This window comes from Geotrypetes seraphini, chromosome 6, assembly GCF_902459505.1.
Source record: "Geotrypetes seraphini chromosome 6, aGeoSer1.1, whole genome shotgun sequence".
Lineage (NCBI taxonomy): Eukaryota > Metazoa > Chordata > Amphibia > Gymnophiona > Dermophiidae > Geotrypetes > Geotrypetes seraphini.
Genome location: NC_047089.1, coordinates 214,195,244 through 214,218,198, shown reverse-complemented (window position 1 = coordinate 214,218,198; position 22,955 = coordinate 214,195,244). Strand labels below are relative to the sequence as shown.

The window sequence follows — 22,955 nt, the reverse complement described above, 5'->3', positions numbered from 1 at the left end:
TGCTTTTACAAGTTTTCGCTGAGAGTGTGTTCCAGTCTACATCAGGCATATTGAAGTCTCCTAATAGAACAACATCCCCCCGCAAGGTGATATTCTCAATGTCTTCGATTAATTCTGCGTCTTTGTCCTCTGATTGTCTAGGACAGGGGTGCCCAACGCGTCGATCGCGATCGACCAGTAGCTCAGGAAGGCAACTCGAGTCGATCGCACTCGTGTTGCCGTCCTGATCTACGGGCCGATCAGCCTTCCTCTCCAGTGTTCTCCCTAGGGCCTTTTAGCTGGACGGTCCGCCCAGCTGTCATCTGCTGCTGCTGAACATTTAAAAAAAAACCTAAAAAACTGGCTTGGAGATTTCAGTCCCTAACGAACTTATGCTCCGGGCTCTAACGTGTGCGTTCCGGCTTCTCTTCTCTTCTCTCCGAAACCGGAAGTTATGTCCGGGGAGGGGGGGGGGGGAGAAGGGAAGCCTGCACGCACATGTTGAGAGCCCTGAAGCAAGCGTTTGCTACGGGCTAATACGGGAGACAGGTTAGTGAAGCATTTGTTCTTGTTCCTGCCGGGTCCTGCCTACTTTCTGTTTCCGCAGAGGCAGGACCCGGCAGCATTTCCCCCAATAGGTTGATCACGATCTTGGGCTGATCAGCCTTCCTCTTCCCGACGGCAGAATTGACGTCGGGGAGAGGAATGCTGGTTGGCCGAAGCAGGGAGAGCTTGGGGCCTGTTATTGGTGGCGTTTGGGTCCTGGTCCCCGATGGTAATGGCAGTGGCAGTGGCAGTGGCTTGGGGGAGGGCAGGGAGAAAGAAAGAAAAAGGGCAGGCAGGGAGACAGAAGGAAAGAAGAGAAACAGAAAAAAATGAAAAGGAGGCAGAGAGAAAGAAAGGGCAGGGAAGAGGAAGGAAAAGTTGGGGGGAAGGAATGAGGTCTGGAGGAGAAGCATACAGGCTAAAAGAAGGGAAGAAAGATTGTATGCACAGTCAGAAGAAGAAAGTGCAACCAGAGACTCATGAAATCACCAGACAAGGTAGGGAAAATGATTTTATTTTAAATTTAGTGATCAAAATGTGTCTGAATTTATATCTGCTGTCTATATTTTACACTAAGGTCCCCTTTTACTAAACCGCAATAGAGGTTTTTAGCGCAGGGATCCTATGAGTGTCGAGAGCAGCGCTGGACATTCAGCGCAGCTCCCTGCGCTAAAAACTGCTATCGTGGTTTAGTAAAAAGGGAGGGGGTATATTTGTCTATTTTTGTATGGTTGTTACTGAGGTGATAGTGCTTAGAGTCATCTGCTTTGACCTCTTTGAAAAACCCTGGAATAGGAATGATGATTAACATTTTCTATGCATACAGTGTGCTTTGTGTTTTTTTTTTAATTTTATTGTTGGTAGATCATTTTGACTTGGTCATTTAAAAAGTAGCTCGCAAGCCCAAAAAGTGTGGGCACCCCTGGTCTAGGAGGTCTGTATACCACACCAAGGTACAGGCATTTTTCTCCGCCTCTGGCCAAGTTTACCCAGATGGATTCCCCAGTATACTTGACATCCGTGATCCTGGTTGTCTTAATGTGCTCTTTGATGTAAAGTGCTACCCCTCCTCCTAACTTACCCTCTCTGTCTTGGCGAAGCAGGTTGTATCCTGGTATAGTCATATCCCACCCATGAGAGTCCGTGAACCATGTTTCGGACACAGCCATCACGTCTAAGTCTGCATTAACCATTTCTGTTTCCAGTTCTAGAAGTTTATTCCCCAGGCTGTGTGCGTTAACATACATAGCTCTCCACTCTTGGTGTTTACTAAGCTCCTTATGAGTTAAGGTGTCTCCTAGCGAATCTTTTGCAGTAAGGGTACTTACCTCGGATTTAGAAGCGGAGTTTTGGTTCGCCACCTCAGGATTGTTACTTACTGCTCCGGTGTAAAAGTGGGTACCCACCCCCGACTTACCTAGTTTAAAGCCCTTCGAAGTAGGCTGGAGGATACACTTCACATATCAGTTCCCCCTAGTTCCATGCCCTCCTCAAATTCAGTCTCATCAGGGACACTTTCCATCTCCCATTCATTGGTTAGGGACTCAAGGCTGTTTCTCCATTCCCCTATCTGAGGCTGTTCCTCCCATCCCCCTCCTTGCCTGCTTATCAGCTCTCTGGCAACGTTTCCTCTCTGAGCCACAACTCCCGGGACTCCCTCCCAAGGCTTGTTGGGCCAGGCACTGTACCTTCCAGAGATTACACTCTCCCTCCTGCTGGGCTGGCCTCTGGGAAACGTTATGGGCTGGGGAGTAGGAACTCCCTGGTAGCTGCAGTTATGGCTGGTTGCTGGTCTCTCTGGATTAGAACCACCTGAGCTTCCCTGATTGACCTCCTTGCTCCTTACTTGAGGCAATTTGTTTGACACACCCCAGGGTCTGACTCCACCCCCTCCTGGGTTGGTTTTCAGTTTCTGGTCTAAAGGAAAGGATTGATAGGGGAGATAATTAGTTTTCAGTGCCCTCCCCACCTGGCTTTTGGGCTGTGCTACAACCTGCTTATGCACTTTCCTTCCTGGCTGAGCCAGCTATCTGGGCTCCATGCCAGGTTTTCCAGGGACCAGGGCTGTGTGCTTGCTGGGTTTAGTAGTCCTTTTAGCTGGGACAGGAGCTTCCCTGTCACAATATATATATATATATATTGTCACAATATATATATATATATATATCAATATTTGTTAAATATATATAAACATATCTCAATATTTGTTAAATATGTAAAAATACTTTAGCATTTCAAATTCTTAAATAAATTACTTATCTCAAAAAATTTTCTCCTAAGCTTGACCCGGGAAGGCTGCAATTTTTAAAGTCCAGCTTATATTTGAATTTTCTATGCTTGGGGATATTAACAAGGGAAGATAAGGGATAAATTACTGATTCCGATTCTTCTATTTGTAGGGAGAACTCTTGATAATGCTTGTGCGAAACATGTCAGGTCCAGCTCTCATGGGTCGAGCTTAGGAGAAAATTTTCTGAGATAAGTAATTTATTTAAGAATTTGAAATGATAAAGTATTTATACATATTTAACAAATATTTATATACTAGTATTTTAGCCCGTTACATTAACGGGTGCTAGAATATATGTCTGTGTGTCTTTATTTCTGTCTCTCTCTCCCTCCCGCTGTCTGTCTCTCTCCCTGGCCCCCTTTGTCTGTCTGTCTTTCTGTGTCTCTCCCTGCCCCTGTGTCTTTCTTCTTTTCTTTCTATCTATCTGTCTCTCTCCCTCCCTCCTATGCAGCAGCATTTCTCTCCCACCACTTCCCTGTGCAGCAGCCACAGCAGCATTCCCTCCCCATCCATTTCCCTCCCTCCACACCACTTCCCTGTGCAGCAGCAGCGTTTCCCCTACCCTTTGGGGCCTTCTACTGCCCAGCAAATCAGGGCAGTAGAAGGCCCTGAAGCAGCGTGTGTAGAGTGCTGCAGATGCTGCTTGAATCGGAAGGTTTCAGGACCCGCAGCCCTTGCCGGACCCGAAGCGAGCTCTGGGTTTTTTTTTGTTTTTTACGTGGGCCCAGCCGGAGCAGGAGGAGAAGCCTGGGAGCCAGGAATTAAAGTCCGTTGGGGGAAGGGAGGAGGGAGGAGAGCAGCTCCTCTCCCTTCCAGCTCTAGTTTGGCCCCCGCTGACATCGCCCTGGCCAGTTCACACTCTGAAGCCGCGGGAGATGGCCTCTTCTTTCTGCTGCCGCGAGCGTGGGTTCTGGGGAAGGACGGCAGCAGCGGCGGCAAACTTACAGGAAGGGAGGGAAGGAGTACTATATACTGCAACTTACAGCCTTCTCATAAGATCTTCAGATGTGCTCCTTATAGATTTTGTGCTTCTTGGCTTTATCCTTCAGATGGCAAGAGCCGCTGGGCCGACAGGCTCTGCGCCGCCGCGCGCATGCGCACTCCTACCTGCGGGTCCCTATAGCACACGGAAAATGGGAGCACGCAGGTGGGAGTGCGCATGCGTGCTTAGGGCTTTATTATATTAGATATTTATCAAATATTGAGACATATCTAAAATTCTTTCTAATCGAGAGCACAAAAACGAAAGAAAAAAGATAAAATGATGTAGAACCAATGACGATCAGACACATACTCCCTCTTTTACAAAACTGTGATAGCAGTTTCTAGCGCAGAGAGCTGCGCTAAATGGCCCGTGCTGCTCCCGAAGCTCATAGGAACTCAATGAGCGCCGGGACCAGCGTGGGCCATTCAGCGTGGCTCCCAGCGCTAGAAACTGCTATCGCAGTTTCGTAAAAGGAAGCCTAAAAGCTTGCTGCTATGAAAGTCTATTGAGCGGTGGAGCAGTGGTGCTGAGGCTCTGAAGAACATTAATAAAGCTGGTATGAATGATTGCTAAACTTAGAGGCATCTTATAATGTATGCATTTCCTATCTCCAAGCTCAATTAGTGGATACTGTGCTAGAATAATTTTATTCCATGGATTCATCATCTCAAATATTTCTTGATAGATTCTGAGGCTTTCATTACTGTTCATGACTACTAAGTCCAATATCCTTTGTCAAAATGCGAGCATGACTATAGTTACTCTTTATAAAGATTAAGTAAGACAAATAAAGACCAAATGGTCTATCCAGAATGCCCAGTTTTTCTGTGTGAAAAACAGCTCTCTGGTTTTATATGCCACTAGGACCTGATGCCTGTGAGTAACTCTGGACAAACATCTTACACTGGAAAAACATTCTGATTTAGTATTTAAGAAAAGTATCTCGGTGCTTTGGAAACTCCGCACTATTAAGAAGTATTTCGACAAAGCCTTTTTTCGTCTGTTAGTTCAATCTTCCATCCTGAGTATTCTTGATTATTGTAATTTCAAAAAAATTCTCAGGAAATTGAGGGTGGTTCAGAATATGGCTGTCCGCCTTATTTTCGGCTTAAAGAAATGGGAACATGTTACCTCCTTTTATCAAAAGCTCCATTGGTTGCCACTAGAATCCAGAGTTTTATTTAAGTTTTCATGCATCTGCTACAAAACAGTATTTGGCATGTTACCGGGTTATCTTACTCCTCATTTTACTTTGAGTTATACTAACAAGAGTTCTAGAAAAATACACTTGTTTGCATATCCCTCAATAAAATTATGCCATTATAAAAGGTTCCTTGAGAGAACCTTTTCTTTTCAGGCGGCCAAACTGAATTTATGGCTGGCCAAAACTGTGTTAGAAGCTTTTTCTTATCTCGATTTCAGAAAACAGATAAAAACTCAATTATTTAACAGGCTGGGTTTTTAATGTATCTTATTCTTTTAACTTTTTACTTTATTTTAACATTGTTGTATCCTTCCTATACTCTATGTATTTCTTTTTATATTGTATGCATTTAATCTGTCGAATCTCAAACGATTTGTATTGTTTGTACTATGCTTAATTGTTGTGAACCGCCTAGAACTCACGGGTATGGTGGTATATAAAATAAATTATTATTATTATTACAATATGGAATGTCAATTTATAATGGGGTACATTTTCAGCTGCTGTCACCTTCATCTCAGTAGCGTACCTAGGGGGGGGCAGGGGGGAGGTCTGCCCCGGGTGCACGTCCCAAGGGGTTGCACAGGAGAGAGAGCTGAACGGAAACGATGGAGGACCCGCGGGGTTAAATATAACTCGAGCCGCGAGGCTCTTCTGCTCCGACTGCCCTGCTGCTCACATATAGCTGATCGGAAGTCTTTCCCGATGTCAGCGCTGACGTCGGAGGGAGGGCTTAAGCAAAGCCTGCCCTCCGAAGTCAGCGCTGACGTCGGAGAAGACTTCCAGTCGGCTATGAGTGCGCGGCAGGACAGGCAGAAAATAGAAGACAAGCCTCACGGCTCAAGCTACATTTTGCTGAGAAAGTTGCTAAGATGGGCTGGGAGGCAAACGCGGAACACAAAAGGGGGGAGGGAGTGCGTTTTGGACACAAGGCATGAACTTGGGAGAGAGGAAGGGAGGGAAAGAGATGCTGAGGTGGGGGAGGGAATGCGTTTTTGGACACAGAAGGCATGGACTTGAGAGAGAGGAAGGGAGGGAAAGAGATGCTGAGGTGGGGGGAGGGAATGCGTTTTTGGACACAGAAGGCATGGACTTGGGAGAGAGGAAGGGAGGGAAAGAGATGCTGAGGTGTGGGAGGGAATGCGTTTTTGGACACAGAAGGCATGGACTTGGGAGAGAGGAAGGGAGGGAAAGAGTTACTAAGGTGGGGGAGGGAATGCGTTTTTGAACACAGAAGGCTTGGACTTGGGAGAGAGGAAGGGAGGGAAAGAGATTCTGAGGTGGGGGATGGAATGGGTTTTTGGACACAAAAAGCATGAACTTGGGAGAGAGGAAGGGAAGGAAAGAGATGGTTGTGTACACGGGGAATGGAAGAAAGGAGAATTTTTGGTCATAGGGAGGGAGTGAGGTACAGACAGTGGCATACCAAGATGGGGGTGGGGCGGGGTGGGGGAGGGGGCGGTCCGCCCCAGGTTTACGCCCCAAGGGGGTACACAGCTGGCCACCCTCCAGTGTTCTCCCTAGGCCAGCAAACTGCGTCTCTTTAGCCACTTGAGTGCCACCGCCGCCATCGGGAACAGGCCGGCGCCGAGTTCTCTCTGCTTTTCCCTGTGGGGCTGACCAACTCTCACCACCCACGTCAATTCTGATGTCTGAGAGGACGTTCTGGGCCAGCCAATTGCTGCCTGGCTGGCCCAGAGCATCCTCTCCAACTTTAGAATTGACGTCGGGTGGCGAGAGTTAGTCGGCCCCGCGGGTAAGAGAAGCAGGGCGAACTCGGCACCGGCCTGTCCCCCGATAGCGGGAGTGGCAGCCTATTCCCCAGTGGCGGTGGCAGCATTTTCCCAATGGTGGTGGCATAGGGGAGGGCAGGGAGAAAGAAAGAAAGGGGGGACAGGGAGCCAGAAAGAAAGAAAGGGGGCTGGGTGAAACAAAGAAAAATGGGGCATGGAGAGAGAGAGAAAAACAGACATACAGAAAGAAAGGGGGTATGGAGAGAGAGAAAAAGAAAGAAGGGGGCAGGGTGAAACAAAGAAAGAAATGGGGCATGGAGAGAGAGAGAAAAACAGACATACAGAAAGAAAGGGGGTATGGAGAGAGAGAAAAAGAAAGAAGGGGGCAGGGTGAAACAAAGAAAAAGTTTGGGGAGGGGATGAGGTCTGGAGGAGAGGAAGCATATAGGAGGCTGAAAGAAGGGAAGAAATATTGGATGCACAGTCAAAAGAACTGTGGTCGACTCTGAAAGCTACCATTCAGGAGGCGACCAATCGCTATATAAAATCAGTGAGTAAACGGCGCAGGAACAATAAGTCACAATGGTTCTCTGCGGAGATCTCGGACCTCATAAAAGAGAAGAAAAAAGCGTTCATCTCCTACAAACATACAGGATCTCAGGACTCTAGAGAAGTCTATTTGACTAGGGCAAGAGCCGTCAAAACAGCAGTTAGAGAGGCCAAAATCCGAATGGAGGAAACTTTAGCAAAGAACATCAAGAAGGGTGATAAATCCTTCTTCAGGTACATTAGCGACAGAAACCGCAGCACAAGCGGGATAGTACGCCTTAAGAAACCAGACGGGACCTATGTAGTAGCAGACTCGGAAAAAGCTGAACTGTTAAACGAATACTTCTGTTCGGCCTTCACCCGCGAGGCGCCAGGTTCCGGCCCTCAACTACAAAAAAAGGATGGCTCAGTAGACCCGTTTAGTACCTTCAAGTTCACAACAAGCAGTGTCTACTGTGAGTTGTCAAAACTCAAGGTAAACAAAGCAATGGGGCCAGACAATCTACACCCCAGGGTGCTCAGGGAGTTAAGGGACGTCCTGGCGGAACCACTATCCGCACTCTTCAATCTCTCCCTTAGTACAGGTAGAGTCCCGTTGGACTGGAAAACGGCTAACGTCATTCCACTCCACAAAAAAGGTTGCAGGACAGAGGCTGAGAACTACAGACCAGTGAGACTCACATCAATAGTGAGCAAACTAATGGAAACTCTAATCAAACACCAATTAGATAAGATCCTGGATGAGGAGAATCTGCGGGATCCACGCCAGCATGGATTTACCAAGGGGAAATCATGCCAATCCAACTTGATCAGCTTCTTTGACTGGGTGACGGGGAAGCTCGATGTTGGAGAGTCCTTGGACATTGTATACTTGGACTTCAGCAAAGCATTTGATAGTGTCCCTCACCGCAGGTTGTTGTGCAAAATGAGTTCTATGGGATTAGGTGATACTTTGACTAAATGGATTGGGGCCTGGCTTGGTGGTAGGCTTCAGAGGGTGGTGGTGAACGGCACCCCCTCCGTAACGACGGCAGTGATCAGCGGAGTGCCGCAGGGCTCGATCTTGGGCCCGATCCTTTTCAATATCTTTATAAGGGACTTGGCTGAGGGGCTTCGCGGTAAAATAACGTTATTCGCCGATGACGCCAAACTGTGTAACATAACAAGCAAGAGCACAACGGACAATATGAAACACGACCTACTCCTATTGGAGCAATGGTCTAGGACCTGGCAACTGAGTTTCAATGCCAAGAAATGCAAAGTCATGCACCTTGGCAGTCAAAATCCATGCGAGACTTACACCCTAAATGGCGAGATCCTAGCAAGGACTGTTGCGAGATGGGACTTGGGGGTAATCATCAGTGAAGACATGAAGACTGCCAATCAAGTGGAGCGGGCTTCATCAAAGGCTAGGCAGATCATAGGATATATACGTAGGAGTTTCGTCAGCCGCAAGCCTGAAGTCATTATGCCGTTGTATAGATCCATGGTGAGGCCCCATCTGGAATACTGCGTACAATTCTGGAGGCCTCATTACCGCAAGGATGTACTGAGGCTTGAGTCAGTCCAGCGAATGGCCACCCGGATGGTCTCGGGACTCAAGGATCTCCCGTACGAGGAACGGCTGGATAAATTACGGCTATACTCACTCGAGGATCGCAGAGAGAGGGGAGACATGATCGAGACGTTCAAATACCTCACAGGCCGTATCGAGGTAGAAGAAGATATCTTCTTTTTCAAAGGTCTGACGGCGACAAGAGGACATCCATGGAAAATCAGGGGCGGGAAATTGCACGGCGACACCAGGAAATACTTTTTCACCGAAAGAGTGGTTGATCGCTGGAATAGACTTCTACTTCAGATGATCGAGGCAAGCAGCGTGCCTGATTTTAAGAAGAAATAGGATCGTCACGTGGGATCTATGCACAGAGATAAATAGGGGAGGGTCATTAGGGTGGGCAGACTAGATGGGCCGCGGCCCTTATCTGCCGCCTTTTTCTATGTTTCTATGTTTCTAAGAATAAAGTGCAACCAGAGACTGATGAAATTACCAAAGATAGGAAAAATGATTTTATTTTCAATTTAGTGATCAAAATGTGTCCGTTTTGAGAATTTATATATGCTGTCTATATTTTGCACTATGGCCCCCTTTTACTAAACCGCAATAGCGTTTTTTAGCGCAGGGAGCCTATGAGCGTCAAGAGCAGCGTGGGGCATTCAGCGCAGCTCCCTGTGCTAAAAACCGCTATCGTGGTTTAGTAAAAAGGGAGGGAGGATATTTGTCTATTTTTGTATAGTTGTTACTGAGGTGACATTGCATAAAGTCATCTGCCTTGACCTCTTTGAAAACCCGCGGAATATAAATGATAATTAACATTTTCTCTGCGTACAGCATGCTTTGTGTTTTTAAAATTTTATTGTTGGTAGATCATTTTGACTTGGCCACAAAGGTAAGGGGGAGGGAGTGAGGGGACATCTAGTAAGGGGAAGGGAGTGCTGAAAGACATCTAGTAATCCTTGCAGGCTTGACTGTGCAGGGAATTATTTTTGTAAAATCATGTTTTGTTATGTGACTGGCATTATTTAGACTTTAATTTCTATGAATGAATAGAATGAAAATGATATAAAATTACTTGCTTGTTTTTATGTGCGTGTGCTGAAGGAAAGTGGAGAGAGAGTGGGCTGAGGACGCTGAAGGGAAATGGGGAAGAGAGAGTGGGGAGAAGACCCTGATTTATAAATTGACAATTGTACAGAATATTGTTTCTTTTTATACTTTAATATAAACAATTCAAGGCTTGTGTGGATGGAATCAGGTGGTTTGCGGGGATGGGGACCAAGCTTACGGGTATTTTTTTATTTCTCATTATTTGTTTTATTTTTATTTGTTAATTTGTAAAGTGGTGATTGTTATGTATCAGTTTTTTCAAATTTACATCTACTTTCTTTATATTTTGCACTGTATTAGAGGACATGTGTTACTGTTTTTGTGGTGTTGCATTGTATCCAGGGTCTGGTTTCTTGGCGGTTCAGTGTAACTTTTGTCTACATATTTCTATTTTTAGTTTGTGATTATTCCATATTGGGCGAGGGCGTATCTCTGTTCTGTGTGTATGAAAAGAACATAGTTTTCAGTTGGCATTGACTACAGGATCAATTGACTGTGCGGGATCTGGCTTGTTTAGTTTTACAATGTATGTGTTGGTGTTCTAATGCTCACTGCAGTGTTTAAGATGCTACCTTTTCCTAGGTACACTCTTGTTGTGCGATATGTGGATTGTTACTAAAAATCATATTTTTCATATAGATGGGGGAGGGTGTCAAAAAATGATGGGCCCCGGGTGCCACATACCCTAGGTACGCCACTGCTTCATCTTAAAAAGATAAATTCTGGCTTCACCTCTATTCCCTCCCAAATCCATCCCCTAAGTATACAGACAATATATGGCTATTTATTGATATAACAACCCAATATTATCCATATAATTTTTAAAAGTCTATAGAAGTGCAAGTTATGCATTTGCCCTCTGTCAACAAATATATAACTTGGTTTGAATATGATTATTTAGCACACTTGTGAATTCAGTAAGGAATGGAAAATATCTAGAGTCTATCATAACTTCACAATACCTAATATTCAGTAAGGCACAAATTATCACCTTTAACTTTCTTATTTCTCTTTGTAGACACATAGTCGTCTGTGGTCATGTAACTCTGGAAACTGTGTCTGTTTTACTGAAAGACTTTTTTGACAAGAACGAGGGAAAAGAGGAAACTGATGTTCTGTTTATGGAAGAGTGAGTCCTATATAGGTAGACAAACAGGGCTGGATTAACTCTGGGCCGGGCCCTAAACAAACATATATTTGTGTGTCCCCATCAGAGGTCCCTGCTTTTCATCGGTCCCTGCAAGCACACATTTGTGGTATCTCAGGGACCTCTATTCATGAGTTTTCTCACCTCAAGCCTGCCCTTTACCTGTCCTTTTGAGGACATGTCTGAGGGTCCGGACTAAAGGTCTGCACGGGAACGGGGATCGCAGGAATCCCGTGGGTCCCGCGGAGGTCCCACGGGAATCCCCCCCCTAACCCACGGGACTCCTACGGGGACCCCTCTCTAGCCAACGGGACTTCCACGGGGATGGAAGGCTTTGGAAGCAGGGTTCATCCATATAATATAATGGACACATCAGCCTTAGTAAAAGAGGGGGTTTATAAGTTAATTACCTGAACAGAAAACAAAAAAGGGTTCCACCAAAGAGATTCCACAAGGAAAACAGAAGGGCAAATATAAAAGAAACTGTGGAATTGATGATCCTGTCAAAAGTAATTATTGCTTTTTATGGGGATGGGCGGGGATGGAGGTAATTCCTTGCGGGAATGGGTGGGGACGGAGAGGATCCTGACGGTGACAGGTGGGGACGGAGAAGATCCTGGCAGGGATGGGTGGGGACGGAGAGGATCCTGGCGGGGACGGGCGGGGATGGGTGGGATTTCTGTCCCCGCGCAAATCTCTAGTCCGGACGGCTTTTCAAAACCCAGCACTTTGTCTGGGCTTTGAAAAGCTTTCCTTCACGCAGTAGAGCATCCACACATGCATGGATATGACGTGATGATGTCGCACACACGCACGTGTGCACGTGATGTCATCGCAACGCATCTGCGCATGCGCGGATGTCCTGCCCGGCGAGAGCAGGCAGCGGGGGAGGGGGGAGCGGGACAGGGCGGGGGTAGGATGGGATGGGTGGAATTGGGCAGGCCTGGGCCCGGTTCTAGGGGTCCGTATTTTCCAGACAGAAAATCTGGTAACCCTTTGTGGAGGAGTAGCCTATTAGTTAAGGCAGTGGACTAAAAAAACAAGGAAACTACATTTTGAATCTCACTTGCCACATTTGGCAAGTCAATTTCATTTCAATTTCCTCAAATGCAAGCTTAAGGTAAGTCCTTTGGGGCATGGACCTTCCAACTAAACATGAATGTGTAACTTACCTTGAACTCAGATATGAATGCTTCTAGACCTTTCTTACATGAGCAGAATGGAGCTACAATGAAACCTGTGAATGCCATGATTTGAGTGCTTCCATTCACACACAACGTGCTGTTATATTACTGAAGATTATCCCTTGCGCTTGTTTGGAGAGATGAGCTGTGAGGGAGGGAGTGGAAGGCTATGCAAGATGGGAGGAAATGTGAGTAGAGGCAAAAAGGCAACGAAGGCTGGGACCTGTATAAGCTTTGGCTTTGAATGTCTGGTTATTTTAAGCCAGCTAACATAAAGCCACTAAAACTGATATGCATCACTTAAGTAGCCATGGATTACCACATAAAAATAGGATGTGCCTGTGCAATCAGGAGCACCTTATAGGTCATTTAGTGGAGGGTGGAGCTGGTAGTGTGTCGCGATAGCTAGTATATCCCTCTGATTGAGCACTAGGCCTGGTAGATTCTGGATAGAGAATGACACGGTGACAAAATTCATCACCGTTCCCGTCCCCGCGGATAACTGCGGGAAACCATCTTCATGTCATTCTTTAAGGAAAGAGGGAAGAATCAGAGTATGAATGGCCACAACCACTGACCCTCAAGCTTTGCTTTGAAGAATGCTGGTATAGAAGGACAGGTTGAGATAGACACTACAGAATGACAGTCTCTAGTATCCAGAGCAGATATTGTGATGTCATAATGTCTCATTCCACCAGTGCCTAAGAGCCAATCACATCAGTGATGTCACAATGGCTTCATTATCCTTGGCTCACATAAGAATCAGAGTATGAATGGCCACAACCACTGATCCGCAAGCTTTGCTTTGAAGAATGCTGGTGTAGAAGGACTGAGGTTGAAATAGACACTAGAAAATGACATGGAATTATTTCCCGTAGTTATCCACGGGGACGGGAACGGTGATGAATTTTGTCACCGTGTCATTCTCTAATTCTGGAGCTACTTTGATGGTACATGCACAGTGATAATTGGCAATTAACAACTAATAATTGATGCTAATTAGCACTAATTAGAAATTAAATGCACACCTTGAGAGGCATATTCTATAAACATAACATAACATAAAAATGTATTTATATACCGCAGTACCTTAGGAGTTCTATGCGGTTTGCAAAAGAAAATTAGAACAGTGACAATAAAAACAAATGACTTAGAAATTGCACAAATTTCTTAAATAAGTAGGTTTTTGATAATTTCCTGAACTGCTGGCAAGAAGGAAGGAGTGGGCTAGTGGTAAGCGCTACAGCCTCAGCACTCTGAGGTTGTGGCTTCAAGCCCTGCACTATTCCTTATGACCCTGGGCAAGTCACTCAATGCTCCATTGCCCCAGATACATTAGATCAGGGGTCTCAAAGTCCCTTCTTGAGGGCCGCAATCCAGTTGGGTTTTCAGGATTTCCCCAATGAATATGCATGAGATCTATGTGCATGCACTGCTTTCAATGCATATTCACTGGGGAAATCCTGAAAACCCGACTGGATTGCGGCCCTCAAGGAGGGACTTTGAGATCCCTGCATTAGATAGACTGTGACCAAGCAGGACAGATATATAAATAACTACAATAAATAAATGGCTCCTTTTACTAAGCTGTGTTAGCGTTTGTAGTGCACGCATTTTAGTGCGCACTAAACCCGTGCTACGCGGATAGAACTAACGCCAGCTCAATGCACACTGGTATAGGGTATGCTTGATGCACATACAAGTTCGGTGCAGGTATTTAGGCCTGGTTTTCCTTGGCTTAAATGGGTGCACCTAAAATTTATGACAAAACAGACTATTAAGCACTGAGCACGTTAAAGTGAAGTAAGCACGATAGCATAAGTTTAATGCAAAATGTAGTTAAAAGATTACAAAAATTATATTGAGCCAGTGACGATATTTCCACGTAAAACTCACCGCCATGAAAGGTTATTGATGCTGCGGAGTGGTGGGGCTGAGGCTCAAAAGAAGAAAAAAGAACAAAGTAACCATTACTGTTGGTGGAAGAGGTGATGATTGCTTAGAGCAAGGGTAGGGCACTCCGGTCCTCGAGAGCCGTATTCCAGTCGGGTTTTCAGGATTTCCGCAACGAATATGCATGAGATTTATTTGCATGCACTGCTTTCAATGCATATTCATTGGGGAAATCCTGAAAACCCGACTGGAATACGGCTCTCGAGGACCGGAGTTCCCTACCCCTGGCTTAGAGTTGTGTTTGCAAGATTGATGAATTATTAACTCTAAGTGAAGAAATTAATTAAATTACATCATTGGTGAAGTGGAACACACTAGCGCTAAGCACATTTCTATAAGATATGAATACCTTTCAAAGAATCACACTTAGCGCCATTCTAATCAGTGCCTATATTTTGGGTGCCATATATAAAAGATGTTCCTACTGTGTACTAAAACACAGAATTGAAACAAAATTGTGTTATATTTTGTATTGTTTCTGATGGGAAATCCCTCAAAATGAGTGCATGTGTGATTCTGATGAGCGGTTTGTCTTTCCTATAGTTTTTTGACATTCCATTTTATTTTTCTGGTTTTTAAAAATGTATATTACAATTACTGGATTGTAAACCTTTCTGGCATGAATAAGAGTGATACATCAAGATTTTTAAACTATCGGAAAACAGTAGAATCAGTCATTGGTCCACTGTCTTTTAAACCTGATATCTTTTTAAGAGCCATGAAATAGAGCTGCATAAGAGATGGCTCATTAGGTAGGATGGGTGACAATTTACACTATTAGACTGAGAAGGAGAAAGGCTGCACTACATTTGAATATGGGCTAATCCAGACATGGGCAGCTCTGGTCCTCGAGGGCCGGAATCCAATCGGGTTTTCAGGATTTCCCAAATGAATATGCATGAGATCTATTTGCGTGCACTGCTTTCAATGCATATTCACTGGGAAAATCCTGAAAACCCGATTGGATTCCGGCCTTCGAGGACCGGAGTTGCCCAAGTCTGGGCTAATTCCTCATTAGGGTGAGCACAGTGCCACAAGGGGTGGGAATAGAGATCACAATTCCTAGTACTCGCGAAAGACTAGATGTCTTCACTGTGCATGTACCATCAAAGTAGCTCCAGAATCTACCAGGCCTAGTGCTCAATCAGAGGGATATACTAGCTATCGCGACACACTACCAGCTCCATATACAGAATTTGGGGGTAAATGGGTTTTCCTAAATGGCTTAGCGCCAAGGGAAATCTTGCCTCACCAATTTGCTTCACTTCTTTGATGTGGATAAAGATATAGTGTATCTAGATTTTCAGAAAGCTTTTGACAAAGTTCTTCATGAGAGGTTCCTAAGAAGATTAATGAATCATGGGATAAAAAGCAAAGTTTAGTTGTTGATTAGGAATTGGTTATCAGATAGAAAACAGAGGGTAGGGTTAAATGGTCATTTTTCTCAATGGAGGAGAGTAAACAGTAGAGTGCCGCAAGGATCTGTACTGGGTACGGTGCTATTTAACTTATTTATAAATGAATCTGAAAATTGGAACGACAAGTGAGATGATTAAATTTGCAGATGACACTAAACTGTTCAAAGTTGTTAAAATGCATGCGGACTGTGAAACATTACAGGCAGACCTTAGGAAACTGGAAGACTGGGCGTCCAAGTGGCAGTTGAAATTTAATGTGGACAAATGCAAAGTGATGCATAATGGGAACAATAACCCAAATCATAGTTACCGGACACTATGGTTCACCTTGGGAGTTAGCACCCAAGAAAGGGATTTAGGTGTCATTGTAGACAATTCGATGAAACCTTCTGCCCAATGTGTGGCGGTGGCCAAAAAGGCAAACAAGATGCTAGGAATTATTTTAAAAGGAATGGTTAACAAGACTAAAGATATCATAATGCCTCTGTATCGCTCCATGGTACAACTTCATCTGGAGTATTGCATTCAGTTCTGGTCTCCTTATCTCAAGAAAGATATAGCGGCATTAGAAAAGGTTCAAAGAGCAACCAAAATGATAAAAGGATATGGAACTCTCGTATGAGGAAAGACTAAAACGGTTAGGGCTCTTCAGCTTGGAAAAGAGAAGGCTGAGGGGAGATATGATTGAAGTCTACAAAATCCTGAGTGGAGTAGAACGGATACAAGTGGATCGATTTTTCACTCTGTCAAAAATGATAAAGACTAGGGGACACTCAATGAAACTGCAGGGAAATACTTTTAAAACCAATAGAAGGAAATATTTTTTCACTCAGAGAATAGTTAAGCTCTGGAACGTGTTGCCAGAGGTTGTGTTAAAAGCGGATAGCGTAGCTGGTTTTAAGAAAGGTTTGGACAAATTCCCGGAGGAAAAGTCCATAGTCTGATATTAAGACATGGGGGAAGCCTCTGCTTGGCCTGGATCGGTAGCATGGAATGTTGCTGCTCTTTGGGTTTTGGCCAGGTACTAGTCACCTGGATTGGCCACTGTGAGAACGGGCTACTGGGCTTGATAGACCATTGGTCTGACCCAGTAAGGCTATTCTTATATTCTTATGAAAATGAAATGAAAGATGCAACTCAAAAAAAATAAAATAAAATAGTAAAGGAAGCAAATGTTTTCTTCAATTTCCTCTTGACAAAAGATCTTGTGTGCTTGTTGAATTAATTCTTTTGACGCCTCCATGCTACTGCTGCCCCTTCTCCACCACTGCTCTTCTACATCATGAGGGAAATGGAGAGAGAGCAGAGAGGAAGTTACTGATGATAACGGTAGTCAACAAACCACAAAAGAAAAAGGGATTGCTGTGGAGACGGAAAGAAAGGGGGAAGTTGTGTTGGAAGTTTGAACTCTGTCTTTATGCAGTGTTATTCCGGAACTTCCACCACCAGTTCTCACAGAGGTTGTGGTCAGCCTAGAGCTGGTGCTTATCCCTATTTCTAGAATGTTCTTTTCAGTAAAATAGTACTGTATTTCATCAGAATTCAGAGTAAAATTCTCTACGTTCATGACTAATAACCACAATTTTGCTTTACTTTTAAAATTATGACAGAATTACTCCATCTCTGGAGTTAGAAGTCATCTTCAAAACCTACTTCATGAAGACGGAATTCTTCTATGGATCAGTGCTCCGCTACCGTGATCTGAAGAGGGTGGAGGTGAGACTGCAGTATCTTGATAGTGAGTGAAGTTTCTTAGATAGTATAGGACGTAGTGTTGTCATTTCCCTTTCATATAAGGTTGCCAGATTTTCCTTTCAGGAAAATCCGGACCTCTAACTCCGCCTCCAGGCCTGCCTAGTTACGCATATCCCCGCCCTAGCCCCACCCCGCTTCCTGCTCTTGTCAGGCCAGGAGGAAGTCCATGCACGCGATGATGTCACACACATGTGTGCGTGCGCATAACGTCATCGCATGATGGCCGCACATGCGCGGACTTCCTCCCTGGCCAACACAGCTTTTCAAAATCCAGACAAAGTGTCGGGTTTTGAAAAGCCGTCCGGATCCCCAGACATATCCTCACACAGAGGACATGTTCGTGGAAATCCGGCCATCTGGTTACCCTACATTCATAGGCAGCTATGCGTGAACCCCATAATGGTGCTGCTTTTTTTAACATATTCTTTTAAAAAATGGCTATTTTTGTTACATATGGTGCTTAATATATGGTTTCCTTGGTATGGCTTTATTAGCATTTCTTATACCGCATCACCATATTACAGGCCTCAGCGGTTTACATTCTTACACTGGTATTTTAGCCCATTACATTAACGGGTGCTAGAATATATGTCTGTCTGTCTTTCTTTATTTCTGTCTCTCTCTCCCTCCCGCTGTATTTGTTTCTGTCTGTCTCTCTCCCTGGCCCCCTTTGTCTGTCTGTCTTTCTGTGTCTCTCCCTGCTATTGTGTCTTTCTTCTTGTCTCCCTTCCTCCTGCTGTCTGTCTTTCTTCCCCCCCCCCCACACTTCCCTGTGCAGCAGCCACAGCAGCATTCCCTCCCCCTCCATGTCCCTGTGGAGCAGCATTTCCCCCTACAGCAGCATTTCGATCCCCCCCCCCCCACTTCCCTGTGCAGCAGCCACAGCAACAGCATTCCCTCTCCCACACAGCACATTTCCCCTACCCCCCTTCCCCTTCCCGCGGTCCCGACAAATCTGCAGATTCCAGTAGCGTGTGCAGCACTCTACACACGCTGCTTCGGGACCTTCTACTGCCCTGATTTACTCTGGCACGCCCCTGATGACATCATCAGAGACGCTGCAGAGCAAATCAGGGCAGTAGAAGGGCCCGAAGCAGCATGTGTAGAGTGCTGCACACGCTTCTGGAATCGGCAGGTTTTGAGTCGGGACCGCGAAGAACGTAGCGGCTAGACTGTTTTGTTGGGCTTCCCTTCCCGCGAGGTGTCGCCGTGGCTCCTTTCGATCCCCGCCAGCATCGGAGAGCAGGGAGTCCAGCGCTGAGTTCAAGTCCTGGAAGCACTAACTGCGAAGGTCCATGAAAGAAAAGGACTCCTGCAGCACTTTGAAGTCCGTTAACAGCGAATGTAAAGAATGTAAAGTCCACGTCAGCCAAATTGAATTCAATGGCTCAGGGAAAAAGAAAATGCCTCGTTGGGAAGATGGCTAGGGACTCGCGCATATGCACTCCTGCGACCACAGACCTACGGATCATGGAAGCACACAGACAGGAGTGCGATGCGCGGCTAGCGTTTTATTATATAGGATTTCAAATGTTCCTGCCTGGCTTTCAAGATCATTCACGGAATCCTGCCTCCTCTTATCCCACTGTCTTTCAACTCCTCCAATCCCGACTCCTCCAGAACTGCCCAAAGGCTTAAACTAGCCTTCCCCTCTCCACGCGGCATCCACTATTCAGGCAAACTGAGAAAATCCCTTCTCTTCAAAATCACAGGTCTTTGGAACGACCTCACCACCCCGCTCCCTTCAGTTATTCCGCAAAAAACTGAAAACCTGGCTTTTCAGCAAATTGTAGCTCTATCCTTCCCCCCTTTCTCTCCCCCCTTCTACACATAAGTTCATGTAATCCTTTTTCTTCTTCTCTACCCACTATTTTAAGTTCTTGTAAACCGTGTCGAGCTCCATTCTCATGGAGATGATGCGGTATATAAACTTAAGGTTTAGATTAGATTAGATTACATATAGAAGACAAATTAATTACTAAAGAGAAAAGAAGTGAAATAGTAAAGATATAACAAAAGTCCATGAATGGTTAGGGAAGGGTACAATTTGCATAATATAAAAGAAAAATTAAAAGAATAAAATTAAAATAAAAAAATAAAAAACCTCAGAGTCCCAAAGCAAGACAGAATAGAATACTGGTAGAGTTCTGTCTGCAATATATACAAGAAGTGTTTTATAGGCTTTTGTGATATTGTTGTATAGGGTTTTCCTATCTACCTAAGGAGTTCCCTTTATAATTTTTTTTGTTTTTAAAATATTACCTATTGTAACTGCTGAGATCTGCTGAAGCCAAGTGGTATAGCAAGTTTTAAATAAGCATAAACACAACAAGCATTTTAGAAGAAGCTCTGCCTTTGCTGTGACTTTTCTAAAATATTATGGGCTTTTGTTGTCACTGGCTTAAACATCTATTTTATGATCTAGACCAGGGGTAGGCAATTCCGGTGTTCGAGAGCTGGAGCCAGGTCAGGTTTTCAGGATCTGCACCATGAATATGTATGAGATGGATTTGCATTCACTGCCTCCTTGAGATGCAAATCTATTTCATGCATATTTATTGTGGATATCCTGAAAACCTGACCTGGCTCTGGCTCTCGAGGACCGGAATTGCCTACCCCTGATCTAGACAATTTATGCAAAATTTTATAGTAGACCATTCTGACTCTTTACTGTCCTGCCTGAGTTAAATCAGGTTTTCCTAACTGAGCATTAATTACTAGTCACTGATTAGTCATTCTGGCATCATTGCCTTAACAGATAGTTAATAGCTGGAAAGCATACAAACCACAACATTCAAAGCAACAGGAAACCCCCCCAAAAAACCCAAAACAAAACATGGGCTTGAAAAATAAAATGGGTGAAGGTGAGAGGCCAAAAGTGAAACTAACAAGACAATGGTAAGGGGCAGAGATGGCTCAGGATTATGAGAAAGAAAGGGCCACTCACCAAAGAATTCCAGAAGTGGTGTGCATAGTGTTGATCGAATGGAAGGGTTCACCAGAACTGGACGTGTAAAAGAGAAACTGCAACTAAACGCCCTCATGACGGAACTCTTTTGGATTCGCAAAGAACATTGCAACCGTGCCCGTCCCTCGCTGTGCTGGGGCTCGACTACCATAACTGCAAAAGACCAAGCGCGTAGCCTAGGAATACACCTTGACTGCAACCTGTCGCTTTCCAGGTGGTATCTTCCTCATTTTACTACCTGGGACAACTAAAAAATAAGGAACTACTTTCAGAGTCTGACTTCACCCAACTGCTCTATGCCTTAGTACTCTCCTGCATGGATTATTGCAATTCGCTATTCAACGGTCTCACAGCAAAAAAAGTACGACGTCTCCAGCGTGTCCAAAATGTGGCAATCAGCTTCTCAAAAACCTCTGTGCCTGCAACCCTGTCTCCCAGGCTCCAGCGTCAGCTCACTGGGTGCCTTTTGCCAAACGTTGTGTCTTCAAGGGCCTGATGCTAGCATTCAAATCCCTGCACGACATGACTCCAGGCTATGTGATGGCTAAGCTTCCTCCATACATATTGCTCCCAAGATGAAATACGCCTCAAAATGCCCCCGGTCATGCCCTTCAACTGCAAATCGCCAAATGATGTTCCTACTCCCACTTCATACAGAGCCACTGACATCGACTGCCCCCGCAGATCAGATCCTTTGAAGGACTCCTCAACTTTAGGAAAGCAATAAAAACATCCCTCTTCACCTAACTCCCTTGCCCATGACCGATGGATTAAAAAAAAAAAAAAAAGTATATTGGTACCAAATCCCAGTATGTGTCACATTGGGAAAATCTTGTATTGAAAAATCTTGCACTGTAACTATGGCAAATTTAACCTGTAAACTGTCTGTGTGTCAAGTTAGGATGAAGTTTTTATTGGAAAACTTGCACTGTAAGGATGATTTTGGCAAATTGTAACTTGTAAACTGTATATTATGTATATTAGTATTAGACCCCCCCCTAGTATGTGTCAAGTTAGGATAAAATCTTGTATCGTAAACTTGTACTGTAATTATGGCAAATCTAGTAACATAGTAACATAGTAGATGACGGCAGATAAAGACCCGAATGGTCCATCTAGTCTGCCTAACCTGATTCAATCTAAAAATTTGTTGGTGGTTTTTTTTTTTCTTCTTCTCCTTAGCTATTTCTGGGCAGGGATCTAAAGCTCTGCCCAGTACTGTTCTTAGGTTCCACCTACTGAAGTCTCCATGAAAGCTCACTCCAGTCCATCTACACCAGGGATCTCAAAGCCTGTCCTTGAGGGCCACAATCCAGTCAGGTTTTCAGGATTTCCACAATGTATATGCATTGAAAGCAGTGCGTGCACATAGATCTCATGCATATTCATTGGGGAAATCTTGAAAACCCGACTGGATTGCGGCCCTCAAGGAGGGACTTTGAGACCCCTGATCTACACCCTCCCAGCCATTGAAGCCTTCCCCAAAACAGTTTGAACTTCTTTGTGGTATGAAAGAAAGCCAAGGGCTTTGTTTAAGTAGGAGGCAGAGAGGTGTCGAAGCAGTTTAAGGCCTAGATTCACTAAACTTACCTTAGCGATCTGATCCATGGCCGAGTCTTCCAGGGCGACCAATTCACCAAGCCTCCTTATGCAAATTAATGCGATCGGAGGCACGCCCCACAGCGACTGCATGGATCGCTGCAGAGTGCAAATCATAACCTATTAACTGTATATTATTTATGTTTAACCCGTAAGCTCTTTGGGGGAAACAGAATAAGAAAGTTGTATTAATTCAAAGGCAGGAACAAAAATATTTTCTTTGTGAAAGATACGTTCTTCCATCTGATTCTAGAATTCAAGAGAAAATGGGATATTCATGTGGGATCTCTAGGAGAGTAAGAATCAGGGAGTGAATCATTGGTATGGGCAGACTCGATGGGCTATGGCCCTTTTCTGCCGTCAATTTCTATGTTTCTTTGTTTCTAACTAAGTACATGCAACATTTGTTGGCTCCTTTTACTAAGCTGCGATAGCGTTTTTAGCGCATGCAGAATTACCACGCACGCTAAGCCCATGCTACGCGGCCAGAACTTACGCCAGCTCAATGCTGGTGCTTGCGTCTAGCGCGCACGGCAGTTTAGTGCGCACTAAAACCGCTATCGCAGCTTAGTAAAAAAGAGCCCTTTGTTTTGCATTGCTTTTAGTTTGTGGTGAGTTTGACTCCCCAGCTTCGGACTCAGAGTGCGCCTCTCATTCCCTGCTACTGCGGTGAAATGAGTTCATTTGCGAAGTCCAAGACTCTTGGGGGTTGATATTGAGACTATAGGAGGGAGGCCAGCTAACCGCCGATATTCATGCCGGGCTGTTCTGGTGACCAGTATTGTATATCCTGTTTATTTTTGGTTGACTGAAATATAGATGACTACAGTATGTCAATTTTAAGCGCCAACCAGCTGAGTTATAGCAGCCAATGATAGGCATGCCTTTGCACAGTCTGATTTGGCCACTAAATTTGGCTGGTCAGTGCTTAAAATTGGCTGCTATCGTGCGATATAGCTGGCCAAGTTTAAGCCGCT

The 22,955-nt window shown here is 44.8% G+C and overlaps 1 protein-coding gene across 1 annotated transcript in view; it reads left to right on the top strand.

Annotated features, from left to right (window-relative positions):
* The window catches only part of LOC117362950 (calcium-activated potassium channel subunit alpha-1-like), a 192,402-nt gene that overhangs the window by 67,865 nt on the left and 101,582 nt on the right, over positions 1 to 22,955 (top strand). The window contains exons 10-11 of the mRNA XM_033950039.1: positions 10,973 to 11,083; positions 17,267 to 17,372. Coding sequence (XP_033805930.1) covers positions 10,973 to 11,083; positions 17,267 to 17,372 — 217 coding nt within the window. The remainder of the gene's footprint in view (positions 1 to 10,972; positions 11,084 to 17,266; positions 17,373 to 22,955) is intronic.